The sequence below is a fragment of the Linderina pennispora genome (genome assembly GCF_002104995.1).
Source record: "Linderina pennispora strain ATCC 12442 chromosome Unknown DL89scaffold_4, whole genome shotgun sequence".
In the NCBI taxonomy this organism is placed as follows: domain Eukaryota; kingdom Fungi; phylum Kickxellomycota; class Kickxellomycetes; order Kickxellales; family Kickxellaceae; genus Linderina; species Linderina pennispora.
In genome coordinates, this window is record NW_024468252.1 from 311,624 (window position 1) to 332,498 (window position 20,875).

At 56.4% G+C, this 20,875-nt stretch overlaps 10 protein-coding genes across 10 annotated transcripts; 5 read left to right on the plus strand and 5 right to left on the minus strand.

The window, feature by feature from the left end:
- Positions 1-452: 452 nt before the first annotated feature.
- DL89DRAFT_266205 (WD40 repeat-like protein) lies at positions 453-2,136 on the plus strand (the record flags this gene model as incomplete). The annotated part of the gene is made up of 7 exons (XM_040887004.1): positions 453-722; positions 754-794; positions 918-984; positions 1,025-1,192; positions 1,239-1,290; positions 1,384-1,628; positions 1,663-2,136. Coding segments are annotated over exons 1-7 (1,263 nt in total), but the record flags the coding sequence as incomplete, so codon positions are not given.
- A 564-nt stretch (positions 2,137-2,700) lies between these two features.
- Positions 2,701-4,260, plus strand: DL89DRAFT_282654 (uncharacterized protein; the record flags this gene model as incomplete). The annotated part of the gene is made up of 4 exons (XM_040889701.1): positions 2,701-2,712; positions 2,735-3,397; positions 3,444-3,856; positions 3,933-4,260. 4 exons carry the CDS (start codon positions 2,701-2,703, stop codon positions 4,258-4,260), a joined length of 1,416 nt encoding a protein of 471 aa, XP_040744708.1.
- Positions 4,261-4,752: 492 nt separating this feature from the next.
- DL89DRAFT_274428 (Indoleamine 2,3-dioxygenase) lies at positions 4,753-6,279 on the plus strand (the record flags this gene model as incomplete). Its single annotated transcript, XM_040889187.1, has 6 exons — positions 4,753-4,920; positions 5,029-5,157; positions 5,245-5,827; positions 5,865-5,983; positions 6,009-6,125; positions 6,196-6,279. The coding sequence occupies 6 exons, from the start codon at positions 4,753-4,755 to the stop codon at positions 6,277-6,279; spliced, it is 1,200 nt and encodes a 399-aa protein (XP_040744709.1).
- A 987-nt stretch (positions 6,280-7,266) lies between these two features.
- DL89DRAFT_266208 (uncharacterized protein) lies at positions 7,267-9,064 on the plus strand. The gene is made up of 5 exons (XM_040887005.1): positions 7,267-7,610; positions 7,654-7,805; positions 7,909-7,986; positions 8,048-8,496; positions 8,526-9,064. The coding sequence occupies exons 1-5, from the start codon at positions 7,451-7,453 to the stop codon at positions 9,046-9,048; spliced, it is 1,362 nt and encodes a 453-aa protein (XP_040744710.1). The 5' UTR covers positions 7,267-7,450; the 3' UTR covers positions 9,049-9,064.
- A 17-nt stretch (positions 9,065-9,081) lies between these two features.
- Positions 9,082-10,022, minus strand: DL89DRAFT_266210 (uncharacterized protein). Its single transcript, XM_040887006.1, has one exon. The coding sequence runs from the start codon at positions 9,926-9,928 to the stop codon at positions 9,098-9,100; it is 831 nt and encodes a 276-aa protein (XP_040744711.1). The 5' UTR covers positions 9,929-10,022; the 3' UTR covers positions 9,082-9,097.
- An 82-nt stretch (positions 10,023-10,104) lies between these two features.
- On the plus strand, positions 10,105-12,404 carry DL89DRAFT_321594 (uncharacterized protein; the record flags this gene model as incomplete). Its single annotated transcript, XM_040891291.1, has 7 exons — positions 10,105-10,121; positions 10,739-10,847; positions 10,881-10,997; positions 11,032-11,214; positions 11,251-11,363; positions 11,392-11,821; positions 11,862-12,404. 7 exons carry the CDS (start codon positions 10,105-10,107, stop codon positions 12,048-12,050), a joined length of 1,158 nt encoding a protein of 385 aa, XP_040744712.1. The 3' UTR covers positions 12,051-12,404.
- Positions 12,043-14,627, minus strand: DL89DRAFT_313295 (uncharacterized protein; the record flags this gene model as incomplete). The annotated part of the gene is made up of 2 exons (XM_040891003.1): positions 12,043-13,365; positions 13,445-14,627. 2 exons carry the CDS (start codon positions 14,625-14,627, stop codon positions 12,185-12,187), a joined length of 2,364 nt encoding a protein of 787 aa, XP_040744713.1. The 3' UTR covers positions 12,043-12,184.
- A 919-nt stretch (positions 14,628-15,546) lies between these two features.
- On the minus strand, positions 15,547-17,120 carry DL89DRAFT_274429 (glutamate decarboxylase; the record flags this gene model as incomplete). Its single annotated transcript, XM_040889188.1, has 2 exons — positions 15,547-15,606; positions 15,729-17,120. 2 exons carry the CDS (start codon positions 17,118-17,120, stop codon positions 15,547-15,549), a joined length of 1,452 nt encoding a protein of 483 aa, XP_040744714.1.
- A 317-nt stretch (positions 17,121-17,437) lies between these two features.
- On the minus strand, positions 17,438-19,407 carry DL89DRAFT_121469 (uncharacterized protein). Its single transcript, XM_040883212.1, has one exon. It carries the CDS (start codon positions 19,286-19,288, stop codon positions 17,618-17,620), a length of 1,671 nt encoding a protein of 556 aa, XP_040744715.1. The 5' UTR covers positions 19,289-19,407; the 3' UTR covers positions 17,438-17,617.
- DL89DRAFT_121466 (uncharacterized protein) lies at positions 19,408-20,389 on the minus strand. The gene has a single exon (XM_040883211.1). The coding sequence runs from the start codon at positions 20,256-20,258 to the stop codon at positions 19,527-19,529; it is 732 nt and encodes a 243-aa protein (XP_040744716.1). The 5' UTR covers positions 20,259-20,389; the 3' UTR covers positions 19,408-19,526.
- Positions 20,390-20,875: the final 486 nt, after the last annotated feature.

Sequence of the window (20,875 nt, forward strand, 5' to 3'; positions counted from 1 at the left end):
GCCCTTGTCCTTGTGTAACACACCGGACCGGTACCCGCCTATAACATGTTTGTCATTATAGTCCGTGCTTTCGGCGCTCTGATAGAGAGACCGTGAGCAAGCCAAGCAGGCAGACATTGGAGGATAGTGGGTTGCGACGGCAAAGTTGGAGTTACCACTATCCCAAGATCTATGCATGATGCCGACTACTGGGTCCGATCGCAGCCATGGCGGTGCTCTTTCCAAAGAGCACTTGCCTATTGGCACTGGTGCATATATGTCTCAGACCACGACCGGGGTTCCTGGCTATGCAACATTCTTATGTTGTGCTGTCTGCGAGCCGGCGCAACATTTCCAGATCACCGCTGATTAGCGTATTAGCCTCCAGGCGTGATTGCTCGGGTGGCTTACGCGCGTGGTTGGGAGCAGAGGGAAGTGCCAATTTTCGGTCCTCTGCTTTTTTAACCACCAGTACTCAATCGAAATTAGCCAATTGCCCTCACTCCTGTATATAAATACCCGGCAGAATGGCTCCACGGTCGAGACTTTCAGATATAACACTTCGGGCCAACAACAGCCAGCAGCACTCGGCGCGCCAAATAACTATATTTGATGCACTGAACGCTGCGCATAGACGCAACAAACGCCAGCGCCAGCAGCAGTTGTCAGCCGACGACTGCGAAAATATCGATGGCAATGCACATACGCCAAACAAAAAGCCGTCACGGAGGCCACACCTCTACGTTCGCCAAGCAGACAGCAGCTGCTACTCAGCTTAAAAGCAGCACAGCTATGGACGTTTGCCCGCCAGTACAGTTGGCTCCATAAACGGATGGTTCCTGCCCAACACAGCCAGTTCAGGACTGTGTAGTCCGCGGCAGGCTGTTAGTATGCGTCAACTCCAGACCACCAGTATGCACCGCGTGTCGACTGTACAGCTGCTTGGAGTCACTTGTCTCGCCCACCACCAACATGTTTAGACTGTATGCGTCAGACGACACACAGGTCAGTGTACTACCGCTGGCATGCAAGTACAATAGCAGAGGCTGGCTTAGACAACAGAATGGCGCTGGTAGACGAAGGTGGGTCGATCAGCATCTTCAATACAGTCAGTCATAATGATGATGACAACGGAATGGTGCCGGCGAGTCGATGGCGCGGCCATGACAACGCGATATTTGACATCAAGTGGAGACACGGCGATGCGCAGCTGGTGACAGGCGTCGGCGGATGAAACGTGTCGACTTTGGGATATCGAGCAGCAGGCATTGCTAGGCGAGTTCCGCGGTCACTCGCAGACTGTGCGGATCGGTGAGCTGGCGCCACGGACGATGCAAACTGCTTCGTTAGCGCATCACGCGACGGATCGATCATGATGTGGGATGTACGTTGCAACAAGAGCAGCGTCCGATGGCCTGTACACATACCGGCCAGTTAAGACCATCGAACGTGCCCACCATGGCGTTGTTCGTGCAACCAAACCCCACCAACCAAAGACTAAAAGACACACCGGCAGTGTTACCAACGTCCAGTCCTTGGCTCACAATCCAAACTTGATAGCCTCGGTAGGGTCAACTAATGCAATGGTTAGGTACTGGGATATGAGGAGCAGTTACTCGACACGCTCGACGCTGGCCCTACCTGTTCCAGTGGCAACCTTCGCTTCTGCCTGCATCATCCAAGCGCCCACGCGGGGCGTCGTCGCTGACACTGGATCCTGATGGCACCCGCCTTTACAGCGCCTCCAACGACAACACAGTCTATGTACACAATGCTTTGGCGCCCGGGTACCCGGTGGCACATCTGACTGCACCCGAGTTTATCTGCGACAGCTTCAACATCAGCACATCAGTGAGTCCATGTGGTCAATACTTGGCAGCCGGATCCACAAACGGCAGCGTAGTAGTGTGGGAGCTGGATCGGTATGGATTCAACAGCAGCAAGCGGCGGGTTGTGCTGCAGGGCCACACTAAAGAGGCTAGCTGTGTCGCGTGGTACCCGCTACAGGACCGCACCCAGCTGGTGACATGTGGAGACGACAGTGTGATGCGTGTGTGGGATATTGATGCGGAGCTGGCAGAGCAGGGGCGGAACGATCCGATGAAGCGGTGCCAGTGGGGATTGGCCTCGGTGCTAATCAGCAGCATGAGTAAATGTGTGAGTAGCGCTCTTTTTAGCAATGCTTCTGTGGAAATGTGTGTTTTCTAGAAATTCGCGCATCCTCTTCCCCATTGTTTGCAGCTGCCCATTGAAGAATTGCGTTATTGAATGTGATGATGATACAATCTCCTTACATGGAAATGCCCAAGTCCAACGGATGATGCGCAGCCTGTGCATGGAGGGACAGGCAATCATTGCGTTATTTTTCCTAAGCCAAGGCAAAGGCGTCCTGGTGACTACAAACGTCCATTTTAGGCCGCTATAATTTAGATCCCATGTCCCAACCATGCATGGCTGCTAGAGAGGATTGCCGGCGGTTAGCAAATAGCAAATGGCTTCAGAGCAAATGCCGCGATATGCACAGTGTATGGGCCTTGTTTGACATGGTCGAAAGAAGAATTCACCAAAAGAACACTTCGATGCAAGCAATCTCTCGTCTCAGGCAAGTACATAAACGTCTCACACCTGCAACCTCCCTACCCGGCAGCCCCATCCTGTATATTCCGCCAACAGGCACTTTTCCTATTCTATTTCCAACATAAATACATTTTAGCCTCCGCTATGGCTTCGCTGGTTACAAGGTTCTGGCGCACAGATCCCGCAAAGGGCGATACAGGTAGTGAGGTTTCGTGGAACGAGCGGTCCGGATGAGCTCGCCGATTCTGCTTCAAACACCCCTAAGCCTATCGGTCTTATCTCAGCCAACCTCCGATCGGGCATCAGTCTGATGATCGGCTCTGGTATCTTCTCCACGCCAGCTTCGATTCTGCGCCTGGTAGGCACGCCTAGCATGGCCCTCATTCTGTGGATCCTTGGTGGCATTATCTCATATGGAGGAGCAATGGCCTTCATTGAGCTTGGGCTAATGTACCGCAAGAACGGTGGCACCATGCGGTTCCTAGGCCACATGCGTTCCCAAAGCCGACGGCGCTATTTGGGTACCTGTTTCGCGTGGGTCATGATTGTGTGCATCCGGCCCGGCGCTATTGCTGCAAACGGCCCGGTTATCGGCAAGTACTGGCTATATGCTGCTGGCGAGGATCACAACACTGGCTGGAACGCGCGCGGTGTCGGCTGGGGATGCATCACCTTCGTTACTGCGCTCAACATCTTCTCAGGCCAAGTGGTCGCTGCGGCTGATCAGCCTGTTATCAGTCGTCAAGATCATTGTTCTTCTCATCATCATCATCACTGGTATCGATCGCTGCTGCTGGAGGCATCGATATCGAAAAGAACGACAACTGGTCTCGCGGGTTCCGTGGAACCAAGAACGACGCACACTCCTACTCATCGGCGCTCACTAGGGTGTTCTGGGCCTACGATGGATTTACGAACCTTGGTATACTCACTCGGTCGAAGCTGCGCTAAACCTGAGCGCAATCCTGCCGTGGTCCATTGGTGGTGCTGTTGGGATCGTCTCGTTCCTGTATATAATGGCCAATGTCGCTTTTTTCTTCGTCGTGCCGATTAATGTGGCTATCAGTAGCGAAGAGATCTTGGCCGCTGAGTTCACATATCGCGTGTTCGGAGACAACGTTGGACGTATTGCGCTACCAGTGTTCATTGGGTTGTCGGTTCTTGGTGCTATCGCCTCGCAAACCTATGGTGTATCACGCCTTCTGGACTCAGCCAACGAGGTCGGGTTCATTCCATATGGCCGCAAGATCTGCGGCAACAACAAGCGCACAGGCACTCCGATCGCATCGCTGGTTATCATGTATGTGCTGACCATGATCTACCTTCTGGCTCCGCCGCCTGGCAAGGTGTTTGACCTTCTGGTCGACTTTGTCCAGTGGAGCACATGGCTGTTCTACGGCCTTCGCTGCTGTGGGTGCGATCGTCCTGCGGTTCAGGATACCGCACCATCCTCTGCGCACATTCAAGTCGTTCCATCCGCTCAACGGTCTGTTCATTCTGTTCTGTGCCTTCATCACGGTCATGCCGTTTGTGCCACCTGAAGGTGGAGACAGCGGAGACCCGTACCCGTACTATCTGTCACCGCTACTGGGTGCTCTCACCACACTGGCCGGAGTTGTCCCTTGGTACTTTAGGATGTTCTGGTGGGCTGACAAGACCGGTGAAGACTACACTCAGTGGATTGCTGAGGAAGAGAGAGGCTGAATAGAGTGAAATTATACTATCCAGCTAGGTGGGCTATAGTACTTGCTAATATACAATATCCTTGACTAGCCACCTTACAGGCAAGAGTATGTAGACACCATGGCGATAGCCTTTTAGCCGCTACGCTGCTCTCAAGATCGCTGGAGCTAATTCGCTGATACTGTCGACGAAGACATTCGCACTATGCTCAGCACTCTGCATATTGTTTGCAAGTTGCTGCGGCCGTGCTGACCCCGTGCCACATTCTCCCTGCTTCTACAAGCTCCAAAGTGATACCTACGTCACTGCCCGGGTAGTTCAGGTTTGCATGCGAAGCTTTTATTTCCCGCACGATTGACCACGCACGCAACACTTTATAAAGGGCTGACGCGGCCCTTGTCTCCCGCATATCATCTCTACTCCCCTGCTCATCAGTTTTTTAATACTCTGTCATTCTGTCAGTGGAACACCATGCCAAACCACACTAGTAGCTACAACCCGATGCCATTTTACATGCCTCTCAAACTCGAGGACTACGACATCAGCTCGACAAATGGGTTCTTGCCTACCCAGGCCCCGCTGGCAAGGCTGCCCGACCCGTACTATGAGCCTTGGGAGAGGATCGTAGACAAGTTCAACCAGCATATGCTTGCCGGCCGAATTCGACCACTGGTGGATAAGGTAACACATCCAAAACGGGACTGCAGCACAGCACACGCTATGGACATATAGATTTGGGGGAATCTGTCATACTGATAGCTGAATGGATGGGGCGGTGGTCTACAATAGATGCCTGTTCTGGACACCGGAAAGCTGGCAACGATGGCTGAGTATCAGCGTGCATTCACTCTTCTGAGCTTTCTGGCCCACGCGTATGTGAGAGGGTATAACAGTGCCAAAACAGAGGGGGTTTCTCAGGTAAGAAGCACCATATGCACATATCTGACAACGCACTTTATATAAGTAGTTGTTTTTAATCATTCGAGTCATCCGCCAGCTTTGTAGACGTTGCCAGAATCAATCTCCGTGCCATGGGTGTCCGTAGCTAATATCCTCGAGATGAACCCAGTTATCTGCCTTGCATCCCTGTGCCATTGGAATTGGCAGCATCTGGATTACATGGCCAAAGACATGATGGATATTAGCAACCTTGGTACGCAGTTCACTTTTACTGGCTCAACAGATGAGTCTTGGTTCTATCTGATCCCAACAGCGATAGAGGCTAAGGGTGCACGCGGGATCAATGCGATTCTGCATGGAATCGAGGGTGTCAGGAACAACGACATACAACAAGTCACTTGGGCATTACACGACATGTCCCAGTCACTTCAGGAAATGATTGCCATCCTTCAGCGCATGTATGAGCGGTGTGATCCACACGTGTTTTATTGGAACTTCCGCAAGTATATGAGCGGTTGGAATGATGCGGATGAGTTTCCACATGGCCTAAAGTACGAAGATGCAAACGATGGCCAATTTTTCAAGTTCTCGGGTGGAAGTGCCGCACAGACTCCGCTAATGCAAGCATTCGACGTTGCTCTGGGCACTAGACACTATCCAACCTGGCGAGCGCGGCTTGCAGAGCTCGGTTGCGGAAGCGCGTCAACGACTGGCCACCATGGCAGAAGCAGAGCCTCAGCCGCCACCAGCCAACTCCTACCTGTTGAGCACTCGCGATTACATGCCGGCTGGGCACCGCAGGTTCTTGGAGGACTTGGCAGCCATCTGTATGATCCGCGAGTTTGTGCTGCTGAATTGCTCGGGTGCAGTGGTTGCTGAGAACGCGGATGGCAATCGGACGCATTGCTCTGCGTCAGGAATATAACCAGTGTGTCGAGTTGATGAGGGGGTTCCGCGATAAGCACATTATGATCGTGTCGCGGTATGTCATTGCGCCAGCCAAAGGCAGGACCATCAATGCAAGGACAGGCAGCCAGTGCTCGTGACAGCGACGAGGCCTCTGCTAAGGGCACTGGTGGTACCAATGCAATTCAGTTCCTGAGGCAGATTCGCACGGAAACGAACCAACACCGCTATTAACTAGTATTTTTCTGTGGGTGATGATATCATGCAGTAGCGCCAATATTTACACACTGGTATCTACCGGGTTCGGGCTATTTCGCGGTTGCATCACAGCGCTTTAGCCTCCTCTTGAGCCTGCTATAACAGTGTCTAGATTAGGCAATACAGTAGAGAATCGCGGGGGTTTGGCGGTAACTTCACAAGATCGGGTATTGCGCTGATGCTGCCATCCCAATGTCGCTATGCCAAACGAATCACCTCCGATGCAGACCGCAGTCTATGCGTCGTATCTGATTCACCTGCTGCGCCATGGACGCATTCCAGTAGCCTGGCTACCTTATCTTCAGGACCCAGTGTGCACAGCACTATGCTGCTAGTGTTTCCAGACTGAGGGGGATATCCAATGGCACGGCCCAGATATTGCGCCATCGCCTGGCTGTTTTTGGGACCACGAAAGGGGGTAAAAAGGTACATGGGCCCCTCCACGCAGAAAAGGAGCGAGGAGCTTTTCTGCAGGCACGAATCTTGTGCCAGCAAAGTCTGACCAAGCAGCGCCAAAATCCGCTGGCGTTGGGGATGCCTGGGGGTGAAATGGAGATCATGGTGCATAGCTTCTGGAATCGACCAGCCACAAGCCTTTGCTAGCGCCGTCGGGTACCTTGGATCTGCAGTGATACAGGCCAAAGCTCCTTGATCAGTTTGCGTTCCAGCTGTTGAGTCTGCATTTGGGGCCGGGCGCTGGATTTCAATTGGCTTGCGATAGGCGACATCGCCCGGTGGGTGCTGTCTGGTCTGGCCATTTTTCCCAACTGTGAGCCGACGCTTTAGGCTTACAAATCGCGCTCGCCAAGCATGTACGGGCGGATCAAAAGGTATGTAGCAAGAGGTCGTGAAGCATGAGCGTAAGGATCGCTAAGGAGTCTAGCCATCGACAGGCTGCCTAGTATATATAGCGGGTGAGCAGGCAGGCGCCTTGCAAGGCTTGTCTAGTGCATCCAGACTATCGTTTCTACCAGTTTATAATTTTTTTGTAAAAACTCGTGGCAAAGCTGTCGCTTGGCTCCATTTATTCTTCGATATTTATCTTTTTTATCATATCGCATTATCCATCAGCAAGCATCCTGAGCGGCATCAACCTCCCAGCCATTCTCTAATTCATCTCTCACACACATCTCCTGTCCCCTAAGCCATGACGGGGATTATTCACAAGCTTTGGCGCGAAGACTCCGCCGAAACCGATACAAACAACGGCAGCTGGGACGGCGCTGAGAAGGATGGACAGGGCATCGGCGCACCTCCGTCAACTGGGCCGAGGAAAAACATCGGCATCTTCTCTGCCACCGCGATGGGTGTCAGTCTGATGATCGGCTCCTGGTATCTTCTCCACGCCAGCTTCGATTCTGCGCCTGGTAGGCACGCCTAGCATGGCCCTCATTCTGTGGGGTCTCGGTGGCATCATCTCATATGGTGGCGCAACCGCTTTCATTGAACTTGGGCTAATGTACCGTAAGAACGGTGGCACTATGCGGTTCCTTGGCGCATGCGTTCCCAAAGCCACGGATTCTGTTTGGGTACCTGTTCGCGTGGGTCATGATTGTGTGCATCCGGCCCGGCGCTATTGCTGCAAACGGCCCGGTTATCGGCAAGTACTGGCTATATGCTGCTGGCGAGGATCACAACACTGGCTGGAACGCGCGCGGTGTCGGCTGGGGATGCATCACCTTCGTTACCGCGCTCAACATCTTCTCAGCCAAGTGGTCGCTGCGGCTAATCAACCTCCTGACAGGTAGTCAAGATCATTGTTCTTCTCATCATCGTCATCACTGGTATCGTCGCTGCTGCTGGAGGCATCGATATCGAAAAGAACGACAACTGGTCCCGCGGGTTCCGTGGAACGAATAATGATGCCCACGGGTATGCATCAGCCTTGACCAAGGTGTTCTGGGCCTACGACGGGTTCTCTAATCTGGTGTATTCGCTCGGCGAGCTGCGCAAGCCCGAGCGCAACCTGCCGTGGTCCATTGGTGGCGCTGTTGGAGTCGTCTCGTTCCTGTATATCATGGCTAACGTAGCCTTCTTCTTTGTTGTCCCCATCGATGTCGCTATTCACTCGGACGAGATTCTTGCTGCCGAGTTCTCGTACCGTGTATTTGGTAGCACATTCGGAAAGACTGTCTTGCCGGTCTTCATTGGGCTGTCAGTGCTCGGTGCCATCTGCGCACAGACATACGGCGTGTCGCGCCTTCTGGACTCAGCCAACGAAGGTTCGGGTTCATTCCATATGGCCGCAAGATCTGCGGCAACAACAAGCGCACAGGCACTCCGATCGCATCGCTGGTTATCATGTATGTGCTGACGATGATCTACCTTCTGGCTCCGCCACCTGGCAAGGTGTTTGACCTTCTGGTCGACTTTGTCCAGTGGAGCACATGGCTGTTCTACGGCCTTACTGCTGTGGGTGCGATCATCCTGCGGTTCAGGATACCGCACCATCCTCTGCGCACATTCAAGTCGTTCCATCCGCTCAACGGTCTGTTCATTCTGTTCTGTGCCTTCATCACGGTCATGCCGTTTGTGCCGCCTGAAGGTGGAGACAGCGGAGACCCGTACCCGTACTATCTGTCACCGCTACTGGGTGCTCTCACCACACTGGCTGGAGTTGTCCCTTGGTACTTTAGGATGTTCTGGTGGGCTGACAAGACCGAGCAGGATTACACGCAGTGGGTCAACGACGAAGAGGAAGCGGAGAAGCCGGTGCCAGGCGCGGAGCAGATAACCCATGTATGAGCAATAGATATTGAATGTAATGTAGATCAAGCATAAATATTGTGAATCGCTAAATGTCTTCGGGACCGGACCGGTCTATAACAACAATGCAGTCAAATTCGGGGCAGTCGGCAAACAATTCATCGTCATCGTCATCCAAAGCATAGCTGTCCTGGTACCTGATGCTCTTGCGCTCGCGCAGCGACCATGTTTTGACTTCTCCGTCGTCATCCGACACCTCGCCATCCCAGATCCTCCTCCGCGCCGACCTTCTAGCCGAGCCAAGCACCTCGGGCTGCAGCACCCCAGGCACCTTCAATTCCTCGACCGCCTGTACACCATGCTGCCTGACATACACTGACAGCTGGCCAGTGGGCCGCTTCCCGCGCTTGCGCAAGCAGAACGAACAATTACAGCAGCCGCGGCATTTCGGGCACTGCCAGGTACTATGGTCGATTTGATCGGCGTCCTCGCCGTACCGGATCAGCAGACAGCGCGTGTCGAACACGACATTGCAGTTGTTGGAGCACTTGATCTTCGGATCCATGGTCTTTTGCCGGCACTGGTGGCATGTGCTCCCCAGCGCCGAGTCGTACACGCGGTTGCCCACGATGCGACGCCCGGCGTCGTTGCGCCGCAGACGCAGAAGGCGGTGATTGGTCTTTTTGCGTGGCCGCGTCATGTACCCGTCGTCTTCGTATGTGGCGTCATCAGAGTATCTTACCGTGCTGCGCGCGCGGATCTCGTAGGTGCGTGTAAAGCCCGACTGCGATTTGGCTCGCGCCGTGCGTGGTTTGTCTGTGGCTGAGATGCCCAGGATGGGCTTGTCCAGGCCCAGAGCTGCCAGCATCTCCTGGTTTTTGCGGATCTGCTCCTGGCGCTGCTGCTCGTAGTCGCTCATTGGCAAGGGGGCTGTACAAAATGAAAAGAAAAAACAAAGCAAACGAGAATTTGAAATGGAGAGCAAGATTTAACGGGGAGAGCATCAAAGCCTAAATTTTTCTCCATCACTGCTTGAAAAAAATTGTGGCAAAATTGCTACGTTCCTTTGTTTTCTGGGCCAGGAGCCACAGCACCATGGATGATGCCACCAGGTCTCTGCGATGGAATCCTGGCCAGTGCGGAGCTCAGTACGCATATCTCTAGCTAGACACATATACAAGCTAGCTGCCAACAAAAAGGCATGCACTTGTCTCTTGGCGACAGCCCGGCTTGGCTGGCTGTCAAAAAGCCAAGGTGTAGCTGTCAAAAAGAACGGCAGCACCAGCTTGCATGCTCCGCTCTGAACACGTGACGCACTACCGCTGACTTGCCAGAAGATACGTAGTGGAGCTCAGCAACCTTTTTTAGACCTCTTGGCACGACACTCTTACTATTTTTCTCTCTGCATTCGGCCTTTCTTCTTGTTCGTTTTATTACACAGCTAATTTCATTTTTGTTTCCTTTGCACAAACCGGTCAATGTCAGAAGAGGGAGTTAGAAAGTGGCTCTTGGATATTTCTAAGCAGGTAAACGAAGGAGTTTGACAGGACAGATTGCGTTGGGACTCAGCAGCATGGGGAGGCATTGCACTAACCGGTGGACAGGTTTTGTTTTCTGTAGTTTGCGGACTCGCAAGAGGCGTTCATACAATTCACAGCAATCCGGGACAAGTACCCGCTGTTATTCCCAGCGTTCGCAGGACTATGTGTACGAGAACGGGCGGCGACAGGGGCCTGCTCTGCTTCCACGGGACGATCCCAGTACCGTACCACGGGGCAGTATTCAATATTCCCAGTGAAGTTCTGGTTCCCGCTGGAGTTCCCGACGCACCGGCCGATGTGCTACGTGACGCCGACGCCAGGCGATGATAGTTCAAGGCGGGCAAGTACGTGGATGACAAGTGCAAGATCTACCACCCGTATCTGGCCAGCTGGTCGAGCGAGTCAGTGACAGTGGAGCTTATTGCGCAGCTCATCAAGGTGTTCTCGGTGGAGCCGCCCGTGATATGCGCGCACCACGGAGCCGCCCAGCCAGACGGTGATGCAGCCGGCAAAGAAGCCGGAGTCGGCATTTGTCCGGCCCATGTCGGCGGTTGAAAGCGAGCTGGCGGGCGTGACGGCAGCGGCGGCCAGCATATCGGTGGACTCGGCTCAGCACGGACCTGGACCAATAGCACAGCCATCGAAGGCACACCCCTCGTACCAAGTTCAATTCTGTGCCTGGCAGACCACCCATTCCGAGCCTGAGCCCGCCGACAGCAGCAGCCCGAGAGCCCGCATGTGGAGCCGCAAAGAAATTCAGTCAGCAGCGAGGCAGGGAGTGCGCACGCGGTGGCTCAGCAGCCAGCGTCGCCAGTCGTGTCCCAACAGACAGTGCAGCCAGCATCCCCGGTGTCCCAACAGGCAGTGCAGCCAGCACCCCGGTGGTATCTCAACAGGCAGTGCAAGTGGCATCGCCGGTAGTGCCCCAGCAGACCGTGCAGCCAGCAGCCGCATCGCCGCCGCGGTCGTCGCTGCTGGACACAGACCCGGTGGATGACCCGCAGAAGCGGCTGATCGGATACCAGCTGGCGATATTCGACCGGGTGTTTGAGGCAGTAAAGAAGTCAAGCGAGAAGCACGCCAAGATGAACAAGGAGCTGCTGGACCAGTCGGCGAACCTGAACTCGGGGGCGGGGGTGATTGCCGAGGAGCGGCGGCAGCTGACGGAGTCGCAGCGGCAGCTGGAGGGCAACATCCGCGTGCTGGAGGCCAAGGTCGCAGAGCTGCAGGCGAAGAAGACTGCGTTCCCCGAGCCCGCGCGCGTCGGCGACGTGAGCAGCGTGTTTAGAGGCGCAGACGGCAGCCGCCGAGCAGCTGTTTGACCTGGCGGGCGAGATTAGCGCAGCCGACGACGTGCTGTACTACCTCGGCAAGTCGCTGGACGACGGCAAGCTGCCGCTTAACATTTACATGCGGCAGGTGCGCAAGCTCGCGCAGCAGCAGTTCATGGCCAAGGCGCTGGCCAACAAAATCCGCAGCCTGTGCCAGCTTGACGCGTAAGCCAATATCAGAGCTTTCGCACTTCTTTACTATCTTTTCTTTACCTCTGTATAAGATGTCATAGTCCAAGTGTCCGTCGAACGCTAGTTCCTTGTCAACCAGCAAAGAAAGAAAAAAGTGTCTACAGCACCGCATCAGCAGCCACCACTCCCACCCGCTGGCCATGGACTTGCGCGCGATGGGCCAGAACGCCTGCTGCAGAATCGGCGCCGGCTCCACGCCTGCCCTCTCGGCGCCCTTGGTGAACCGGTCCAGCACCCCACCAGGTACTCGAGCGGGCTGTTCCACTTGTCCTGCTCCAGGCGCTTCAGCCGGTCCAGGTCCTCGTCGTCTTGCGTGGCTCCGCTAATGCCCTGCAGCGCCGCCCACAGAGGCGTCCCTGTGGCCGCGTTGCCATCGGTCGGCGCCGGTGCCGTGGCCGCTGCTCCCGCAGACCCGGGCAGCGCTGTTGAGTTCTGGCGGATCATGGCCGCCTGCTGCTGCTGCAGAATGCTCACACGCAGGTCCTGCGGCAGCCGCATAAACTGCTCCTGTGTCATGCCCGGCGGCAGCACCGGTCCCACCGGAGCCATGTGCTGCGGCTCCTGGCTGGCGGCGGGCAGCTGTGGCTGCGGTGTGTCAGCGGAGCCCTTGCCTGTGGCTCGCTTCTTTGCGGCTGGCAGCTTCAGGTTGGCTGGATCCAGCGGGTGCTTGACGGCCCGCTGGAACGGCTCCAGCGCCGGATCGGCCGTGACCGCTCCCGGGTGCATATTGGTCATGGGGGTCTGCTGCGGCGGTCCGGCGTCATGCAGCTTCATGGTCTCCTTCAGGCTGTTTGCCCACTCCTTGATGATCGACAGCGACCGCACCAGTACCGTGTGGCAGTCCTTCAGCTGCTCGGGTGTCACCAGATACAGGTCCTCGGGTATCAACCGCTTCTGCTCCGTCACCATCATTTCGATTGTTAGGATCTGCCCGATGTGGGTCTCGTTGCGCATGGCCATGAACAGCGTCGGCAGCGACGATACCAGCGGCGTCACCAGCTGCTCGATCGCCGGCAGTGCCTCCCGCACCGCCGCCTTGGCTTCCTCCGACAGCACCCGGGGTTGCAGCCGCTCTACCTTGTGCTGGTTGATTTGTTGCCGCACCTTCTCCACCTGTGCGATTGCCAGGTCGGCCGACACTGACTCCTTGCGCGGCATGGCAGGGGCATCACGTGAGGCGTCGGCGTTCGGCGGCGTCGCCGGTTTCTGCGCCGGGCGGGCCACTGTCAGCGGCGACTGCGACGCCCGCTTCTTGCTGCCCTTGCCCCCCGTCAGCTTCTTCGTCTGGGCACCTGGTGCAGCTATCATAGCGATGGCCGGCGATGAAGCGGCGTTCGATAGTCCGTTCGACGCATTCGACACGGTACGCACCACCGGCACTCCTTGCTGGTGCTGGTGCTGCTGTTGCTGCTGCTGCTGGTGTTTGGTGCTGTTGCTGTTGGTGCTGTTGCTGTTGCTGTAACTGCTGTTGCTGCTGCTGTTGCTGCTGCTGTGCTCTCACAACCGCATGCAGGGTCTCCGAGTCAATCGCCTTGCCCACCACCTGCTGTGCGCCCGAGATAATCCGCATACATACCTGGCGCAGCTCGTTGGTTGTGGCAATATCGCCGGCCTGTTCCAGCTGCGACATCAGCACGCGTGCGGTGAACAGATTCAGGTTGACCTGCTGATCACGGTACGTAAACGGCACAGTTGTCGTGTCAAACGCCTGCCGCCACTGCTGCAGCATCTCGGCGCTCGGTGCCCCCTGCGGCTGCTGCTGGGGTTGCTGCTGGGGCTGGGGCTGCTGAGGCTGCTGGGGCTGCTGGGGCTGCTGCTGCTGGGGCCGCTGCTGGTTCTGAATTGCCAGCTGTTGCGCGGCCAATAACTGCTGGTTCTGTGGAAGCTGCATCTGCATCTGCAGTTGCTGCAGTTGCTGGAGCTGCTGGAGCTGTTGAATGTTGGCCAGGTTTTGGAATCCACCTGCCCCTGACACATTGGGCCGCACTGCCGGCCGCGGAGTCACTACCTGCTGTGCCGGCCGCATCGGCTGTGCCTGCGGTGTCTGCTGTGGTGTGCCCACAGCTGACGGCTGCTGAAGTCGCAGCTGAATCACATGCACCAGTTTCTGCAGAATGCTGTTATACGTCTGCACGTCGGTCGCATTCATATTCGGCCGCGCCATCTGCGCCTGAATATGCTGTGCCGCCAGCCGGATCACATCGGTCGAGTGCGCCTCGGGCTGAAGCACGATGGCCTTGAGCCTGTTTGCATCAAACTGAGGCACATTGCCCAGTGCTGGTCGTTGCGGCTGCTGCCCGGCTACTGCCGATAGCCGCTGCTTCAAAGTTGCCACTTGAATTTGCAGCGAGCGCAGGTACTCTTCGCGCGACGTCGCGCTGTTGTACAGCTGGCTCTCGAGCTGCTGCAGAACCTGGAGCGCGCTGGTCTGCTGCGCCGCGGGAAGTCCTGTCAGTGTCGCGTGCAGCTGGATAACTATCGTCCGTCGCATTTCAATCGGCAGCGACGCGCGCCAGTCTTGCTGCCCGAGGTTCAGATTCAGCTGGGCATTCATTCCGCGAATATTATAAAGTGTGGTAAATAAATCAAAAATGGTGCAGAAAAAACCCCCAGAAAGGAGAACGAATGAGGGGATTTTCGCCTGCACGTTTTAGTGGGTTCATAAAAAAAGTAACCGTGTTGGGACAAAGGAATCCAGAGAAAACTTGGTGCATATACTGAGTTACTACTGAATGCTGATAAAAAAACCACTACAATGATGCCTTAGGGCAAGAGTAATGCAAGGTTCCTGCTCGCTTGAAGGCTTTACCTGTGGGTGGTCCTGCAGCGACGGACACACCCGGAATGCCCGTGCCCACGGTGGCAGCGGCGAACGCACTCAGTGTAGCGGTCCCGCTTCTCAAGCGAATCCGCTGAGGCGACAGCGGCGATGGCGACAAAGAGAGTGATGAAGATCGAGGTGTTCATGGTAGATGTTAGTACCAAGAGCTATGGAGAGCCTGAGGATTCGAGTGGGATTGCTGGTGCTGCCTCTGCTCCTTTATAGCAGAATTTGCAGCGCATATTGCCTGGTGATCAGTATGTAGTGCATATCACATCACGATGAGTAGTCGCACTAATATCAGTGCGAGAGCACTCTTGGCATCATTAACTAAGTTCAGTAGAATTTCCTTGGGACCACAGTGGTAAATGACAGAATGGAACAAGTGGATAATAGCGAGTCTCAAAAGTGACAAGGTAATGTGGAATAAAGGGCACATTTACACACAAGCACATGGGGGTGTGATGCTCCCTATTGCAAGGATGGCACTGGGCGCATTGCCTTGTAATGCCCTACCCAGTGCGAATCTGCTTCATACATCTGAGAGCGCAGTACAATAAATGGAAATATATTCAGAAAAAGTCAAGAGTAATGGGGAAAAGCATGGGCGCCTTAGCATGCCTTCTCATACACAGTCTTGCGCCTGCCACCGTCAACCAGTCTCTTCTCGGGGATGGCATTGTCGGTGCAATCCATGCTGACGCCAATCTTGCTGAGCAGATTCTCCCAGTGCGCCGACTGGTCCTCTTCCTTGAGCTCGCCCTTGCCCGACTGGACGATCCTGTTGGCAAGATCCGAGGTGGAGATATTCTGCGGCAGCGGGTGGCTCAGGACATCGGCCAGGTTCTGGCCCTTGGCCTCGAGCATCTTCTGCGTAGCCCACATGACATCGCGCACCAGCCGGTTGATCATGTCCTCGGACGTAGCCTCCTTGACCACGACGCGCAGAACCTGCACGTCGCTCTTGTTGGGCGGCAGCGGGTAGTTCGGGATGATCCAGCCGCGCACACGCAGCAAGGTCGAGACCACATCCTGGTCGGCCATCGGGTGCTCGGCCTTGAACTTGTCGGTAAACGAAAATGCGCACACAGGCAGGCCATAGTTGAACGCATGGTTCATGGACGAGTCCCCGACCGACTTTACATTGCGCGCGGCATCCAGCAGCAGCTGGTTGGCGGCCACGCGGCTCTCCTCAGAGTAGCCGAGCATGCCGCGCGGGCGATGGATGTCGGAGATGCACTGGTAGATGCCGGTGGCCTCCAGTGCCACGGACAGCAGGCGGGCGTTGATTAGGCACGAGTTCATGATGCGCGTGTAGCCCTGGCGGCCAAACCGGATGAAGTTGTAGTACTGGGCAATCAGGAAGCACGCAGGGTGCGAGAAGTTCAGCGTGAAGGTCTTTTCCAGGCCGCCCAGATACGCCAGCTCGAAGGTCAGGTCATCGGGCAGATACTCGGCGCCACGCCACAGCACCCAGCCGATGCCCGGGTACGTCAGGCCAAACTTGTGGCCGGACGTGCTGATGGACACCACGTGCGGCACGTCAAAGCCCCACTTGAGGTCGGGGAAGGCAAATGGCGCCACAAACGCGCCCGATGCGCCATCCACGTGAATTGGGATATCCAGGCCGGTCTCCTGCTTGAGCTTCTCCAGCAGCGCCGACATCTCGGCCACCTGCTCAAAGTGGCCCGTGTAGGTGGTGCCCAGAATCACATACATGCCGATGGTGTTCTCGTCGACCAGCTCCAGCGCCTTGTGGATGTCGAGCGAGTAGCGCGAGTCCTCCGAGACCGGCACCAGCCGCGACTCGATGTCAAAGTAGCGCGCGGTCTTCTCCAGCGCGACCTGGGCGTCGGCGCCGAAAATAATGTTCGGCTTGGACGCGTCCTTGCCCTCGGCCAGGCGGCGCTGGCGCCAGCGCCATTTCAGCGCCAGCCCGCCCAGCATGATGCCCTCGGAGGAGCCCACCACCACAGTGCCGGTGGGCGGCTCGTTCTTGGGCGCCCGCCACAGGTCGGCCAGGAACGCCAGGCAGTGCCTATGGATGCGCTCGGTCGCTTCGTACTCGTCGATGTCGACGCGGTTCTTGCCCAGGTTCTCCATAATCAGCTTCTCGGCCTCGGGCTCCATCCACGTCGTCAGGAAGGTCGCGCAGTTCAGCGTCGGGTCGCCGTCGAATAGCAGCGAGTCGTGGACGATCTGGTAGGCGTTGCGTGCGGGCATCATGTTGGGCGGGAAGGCGCTGGTGTCGCCCGAGCTCTCGTTGTAGTGGGTGCCGTATGTCAGGTCGCTCTCGGTCAGCGTGCGCCGGCGCATGCTCAGCTGCCGCATGCCGGGGATCAGGTCGCCGATGTTCTCAGTCATGGGGTGTTCTTGCTAGTCGAAAGAGGTCTGGTGCAGTTGACGAATCTGTGGGTTTTCTCTTCTTTGGAAGCAAAAAATGCATTTATATCCACGAGCAAGGCCGGGGCCGCCCAGATGCATTCCTGTGCTTCTCGAGGGGGCAGTGACGTCGGCCGCATGTACTGATAGATCGAATGTATTCGTCAGGCCACATGCAAGCTGCAAGTGCGGACACGGGGACACCTATCACAATGCAGCGTTGCACAGCCGCATTCGGGACTGGCCACCAATATGTGCATAGTGATAATTGTAATACAGCAGTGGAGATGTATAAGGGTGGAATGCAGTGGTTCTCCCCCCACACAGGGGAAACCTAATCCTCAGTAGAAGCGGTTGGCAAGCCCGAGCTCGGCCAGCACCGCCGGCTTGGCGTCCTCCACACTGGCGCCATTCTTGATGCGCTCGCACAGCCGCATGGCCACCTCGAACTGCACCTGGTCCAGCTCGCCGCGCCCATCCCAGTCGGCAATCTCCCACACACGCCGCAGCACCTCGCGCCCAAGCCCCGAGTCGCCCAGGAGCCGGCCTGCGCTCGCTCCATCAATCACCTTGCGCTTCGGGTCGCTCTCGCGCACAAACACGCCCAGGTACTGCAATGCCGCCGGGTTGTCGCCAGCGCCAAACGGATTGCGGCTGCTGCTTCTGCTGCTCATGGCCGAGTACGGCGGCGGCGTCGGCTCCAGCGGCTTCGCCACGTCATCATCGGCTATGTCCAGCGACCGCCGCGCGTCGGTCGGGAACTTTTGCATCAGGCGCGGGAAGTCCACCGCCAGCGCATCGTCGGCGTTGCTGATAAGCTTCTGGCTGAGCTTGTTGAACTCGGCAATCTTGAACGCCTCCAGGTCGCGCTTGAACGCGTCCGGATTGGGGAAGTCGCCGGGCGGCAGATTGTACCGCACCTGGATCTTGCGGAACTCGCCGGGCAGATCCTCCAGCATCTCCTTGGCCTTCTTGCTTTTGCCAAACACCGCCGGCAGCTCGCTGCGCAGGTGCCCGATGATGTGCGCGTGGACGCGTGCCTGTCGCGCCCGCTTGACGATCTCGTTGACGCGTCGCAGCGCCGCATTCTTCGGAATGCTGCGCAGGTCGCGGAGCAGGTCGCGCTGCTCCTGCGCCAGCAGCTCGGTGTTGTCGGAGAATGTGTTGGGCAGTGGCGATTTGTACTGCGGCCAGAACGAGCCCAGGTACACGCGGTTGACCTCGGGCGTCGGAATGACCTTGCCCAGCGCCCACATCATCGCCCCGTACACGCGCATCAGCTGCTGCTGGCTCACCTGGTCGCACTTGTTGAGAACTATGCGCACCTTGTCTTCGTGCCCGCGCGTCGCCTGGATTGCCTGCTTGAACTCATCCGAAATGTCCAGCTTGTAGCTGTCAAACAACAGCAGAATCAGATCCGACCGCTCTGCAAACCAGCTGATGACTGACACAAAATCGTACCCGCGCTGCACCTGCTTCGATCCCGACAGGATCCCGGGTGTGTCAACTATCGTCAGGTTCTGCAGCAATGGGTTGTTGAGCTGCGACACCTGGAACCGCGACAAGAACTTGGTGCCAAACTTTGTCAGCCCCGAGAACGGCAGGTCCCCCGATACTGCCGCGGCATGGCCCGGGATTACCTTGGGCTCGGGCCCTCCCATGATTGCCACGAAGCGGTCGGTCGTCGGCTCAATCCCCACGTGTGCGCCTGGGTACGACTCGCCCAGCAGGTACTCGACGAACGTCGTCTTGCCTGTCGAGTACTGTCCCAGCAGAAGCACCATTGGCTTCGACCCAATGTCCTGCGCCGTCAGCGGTGCCGAGTGGAAGCCCTCGAAGCAGTACGACTGCTCCAAAGGCTTGATCTTCTTCGCATACGTCTTCTGCAGCTCCACCACTGTCTCCTGGTACAGCCGCTCCTCCGCCGTCAGCCCGTCCGCCCCCACCTTGACCGCGCTGCCCGACGGCGTCCCGTTGCGCGTCGACGCTGCCTCTTTGCCCTTGAAGCTCATGACAATTTATATAAATGCCTGGGAAACACTACTAAGTCTTATAAAAATGTACGAAAAAACAAAAAAGCACCCGCTTCGGAGTTAAAATAACAACAAAGGCAAACTGCTGCCGGTTGTCTCTGCCAAGCTTCCCCTTACCGCCATCTGCGTTGCACCAGAGGCCGTCCTTCCACCAGTGACGATGCTACCACTGCGAAGAAATAAAAAAACGCTGCCCCCCGCAGTAACCTCTAATTCACTACCCAAACGCCGGAAGGCTCTGCACTGCCCTGGCGCTCCTCACCCGCGTTGCCGGCGCTGACACGTCTGCCACCCCTACACCTACTGCCTCCACCAGCACACCGCCCAGCGCCCTGACAATCTCCTGGTCGTCTGCATCGGCAAACTCTTTGCCAAACTCCACGCGCTGCCTATACCCGCTGCCCGTCGGCCGCTTATCGCCACGCACCGCCACCTGCACTTCCACACGCGATACACGCCCCAGCGTATCAAGCGCCGACAGCAGCGCATCGCCGGTTGTCACACTGCCGCTGATCTCCGCCAGCCCCGCCACTCCCGCCAGCCCAAACAGCTGCTCAGCATTGACTCCCTTGAGGCCGTGCAGATTTGCCGATGCCACTGCCACTACGCGCTCCACTCCCGATGCCTCCAGCTGCGCAAGCAAACCGTCCACCAGCGCTGGAACGTACTCGGCCGCTGGCAGTCCATTGACAAACACAAATGTTGTGTCTACAGACCCTGCAGCCGTGCCAATGACAACTTCAATTTGATCCGTGCCTGGCACCCAGAACTCTGTCTCCACTGTCTCCTCTGCGGCCTCGTCTATCTGCGCCTTGACTGCCGTGCTGTCGTCACCACCGAGCGATCTCCATAGCCCAAGCGCTGCCCGGTACCCGCCCAGCCGCGTGGTGTCGGGGTATGCCAAGACGACCGTCTTGCCGAATTGTGTTGCAGGCACTGTGAATTGCATTTGTCTGAACGAATTATTTGTGGAGAAGCAGGCGAACAAGGCGTTGCGTAATTGTCCATCCCGCAACGTAAGCGCATCTAAACGGCTGATGCATCGACGTCGTTGATCGTGATCAATAATGCTGATCTAATCAGGCACATGGCCAGGCTCTATGCATAGGTTGACAATTGGGAATGGGGTTTAATATAATACCATATTTGGCAGAATATGGTATATAGACAACTCTGGAAATTTGAGTGCAATGGGTCGGCTCAATCATTGCCATTAGGATCAGGAGGTTGATGGCTTTGTTAGCCCTCAGAGAGCCCAGTAGCTATGAGCTTTATGGAATGAATATAACTAGAAATTGCTGAGGTGAAAAAGGGAGGATGGGCTATTCTGGCCCACAATGTTTATACAGGTGGGGATTTGGATCTGCACATGGTGGCGAGGGGCATGGGGTTGCCCGAATATCAACAGGTTTGATTGATAGGCTGGCACCCAGTTCAGGCGTTGACTTAATTGCGACCACCCAGCATCAGTGTCCACAATTCCACCATCGACTGTTTGAGGATCAGTAGACTGTTCCTCTCCAGTATCTTGCTCATGAGTATACTTGCTTTGACACCCTTCCATAC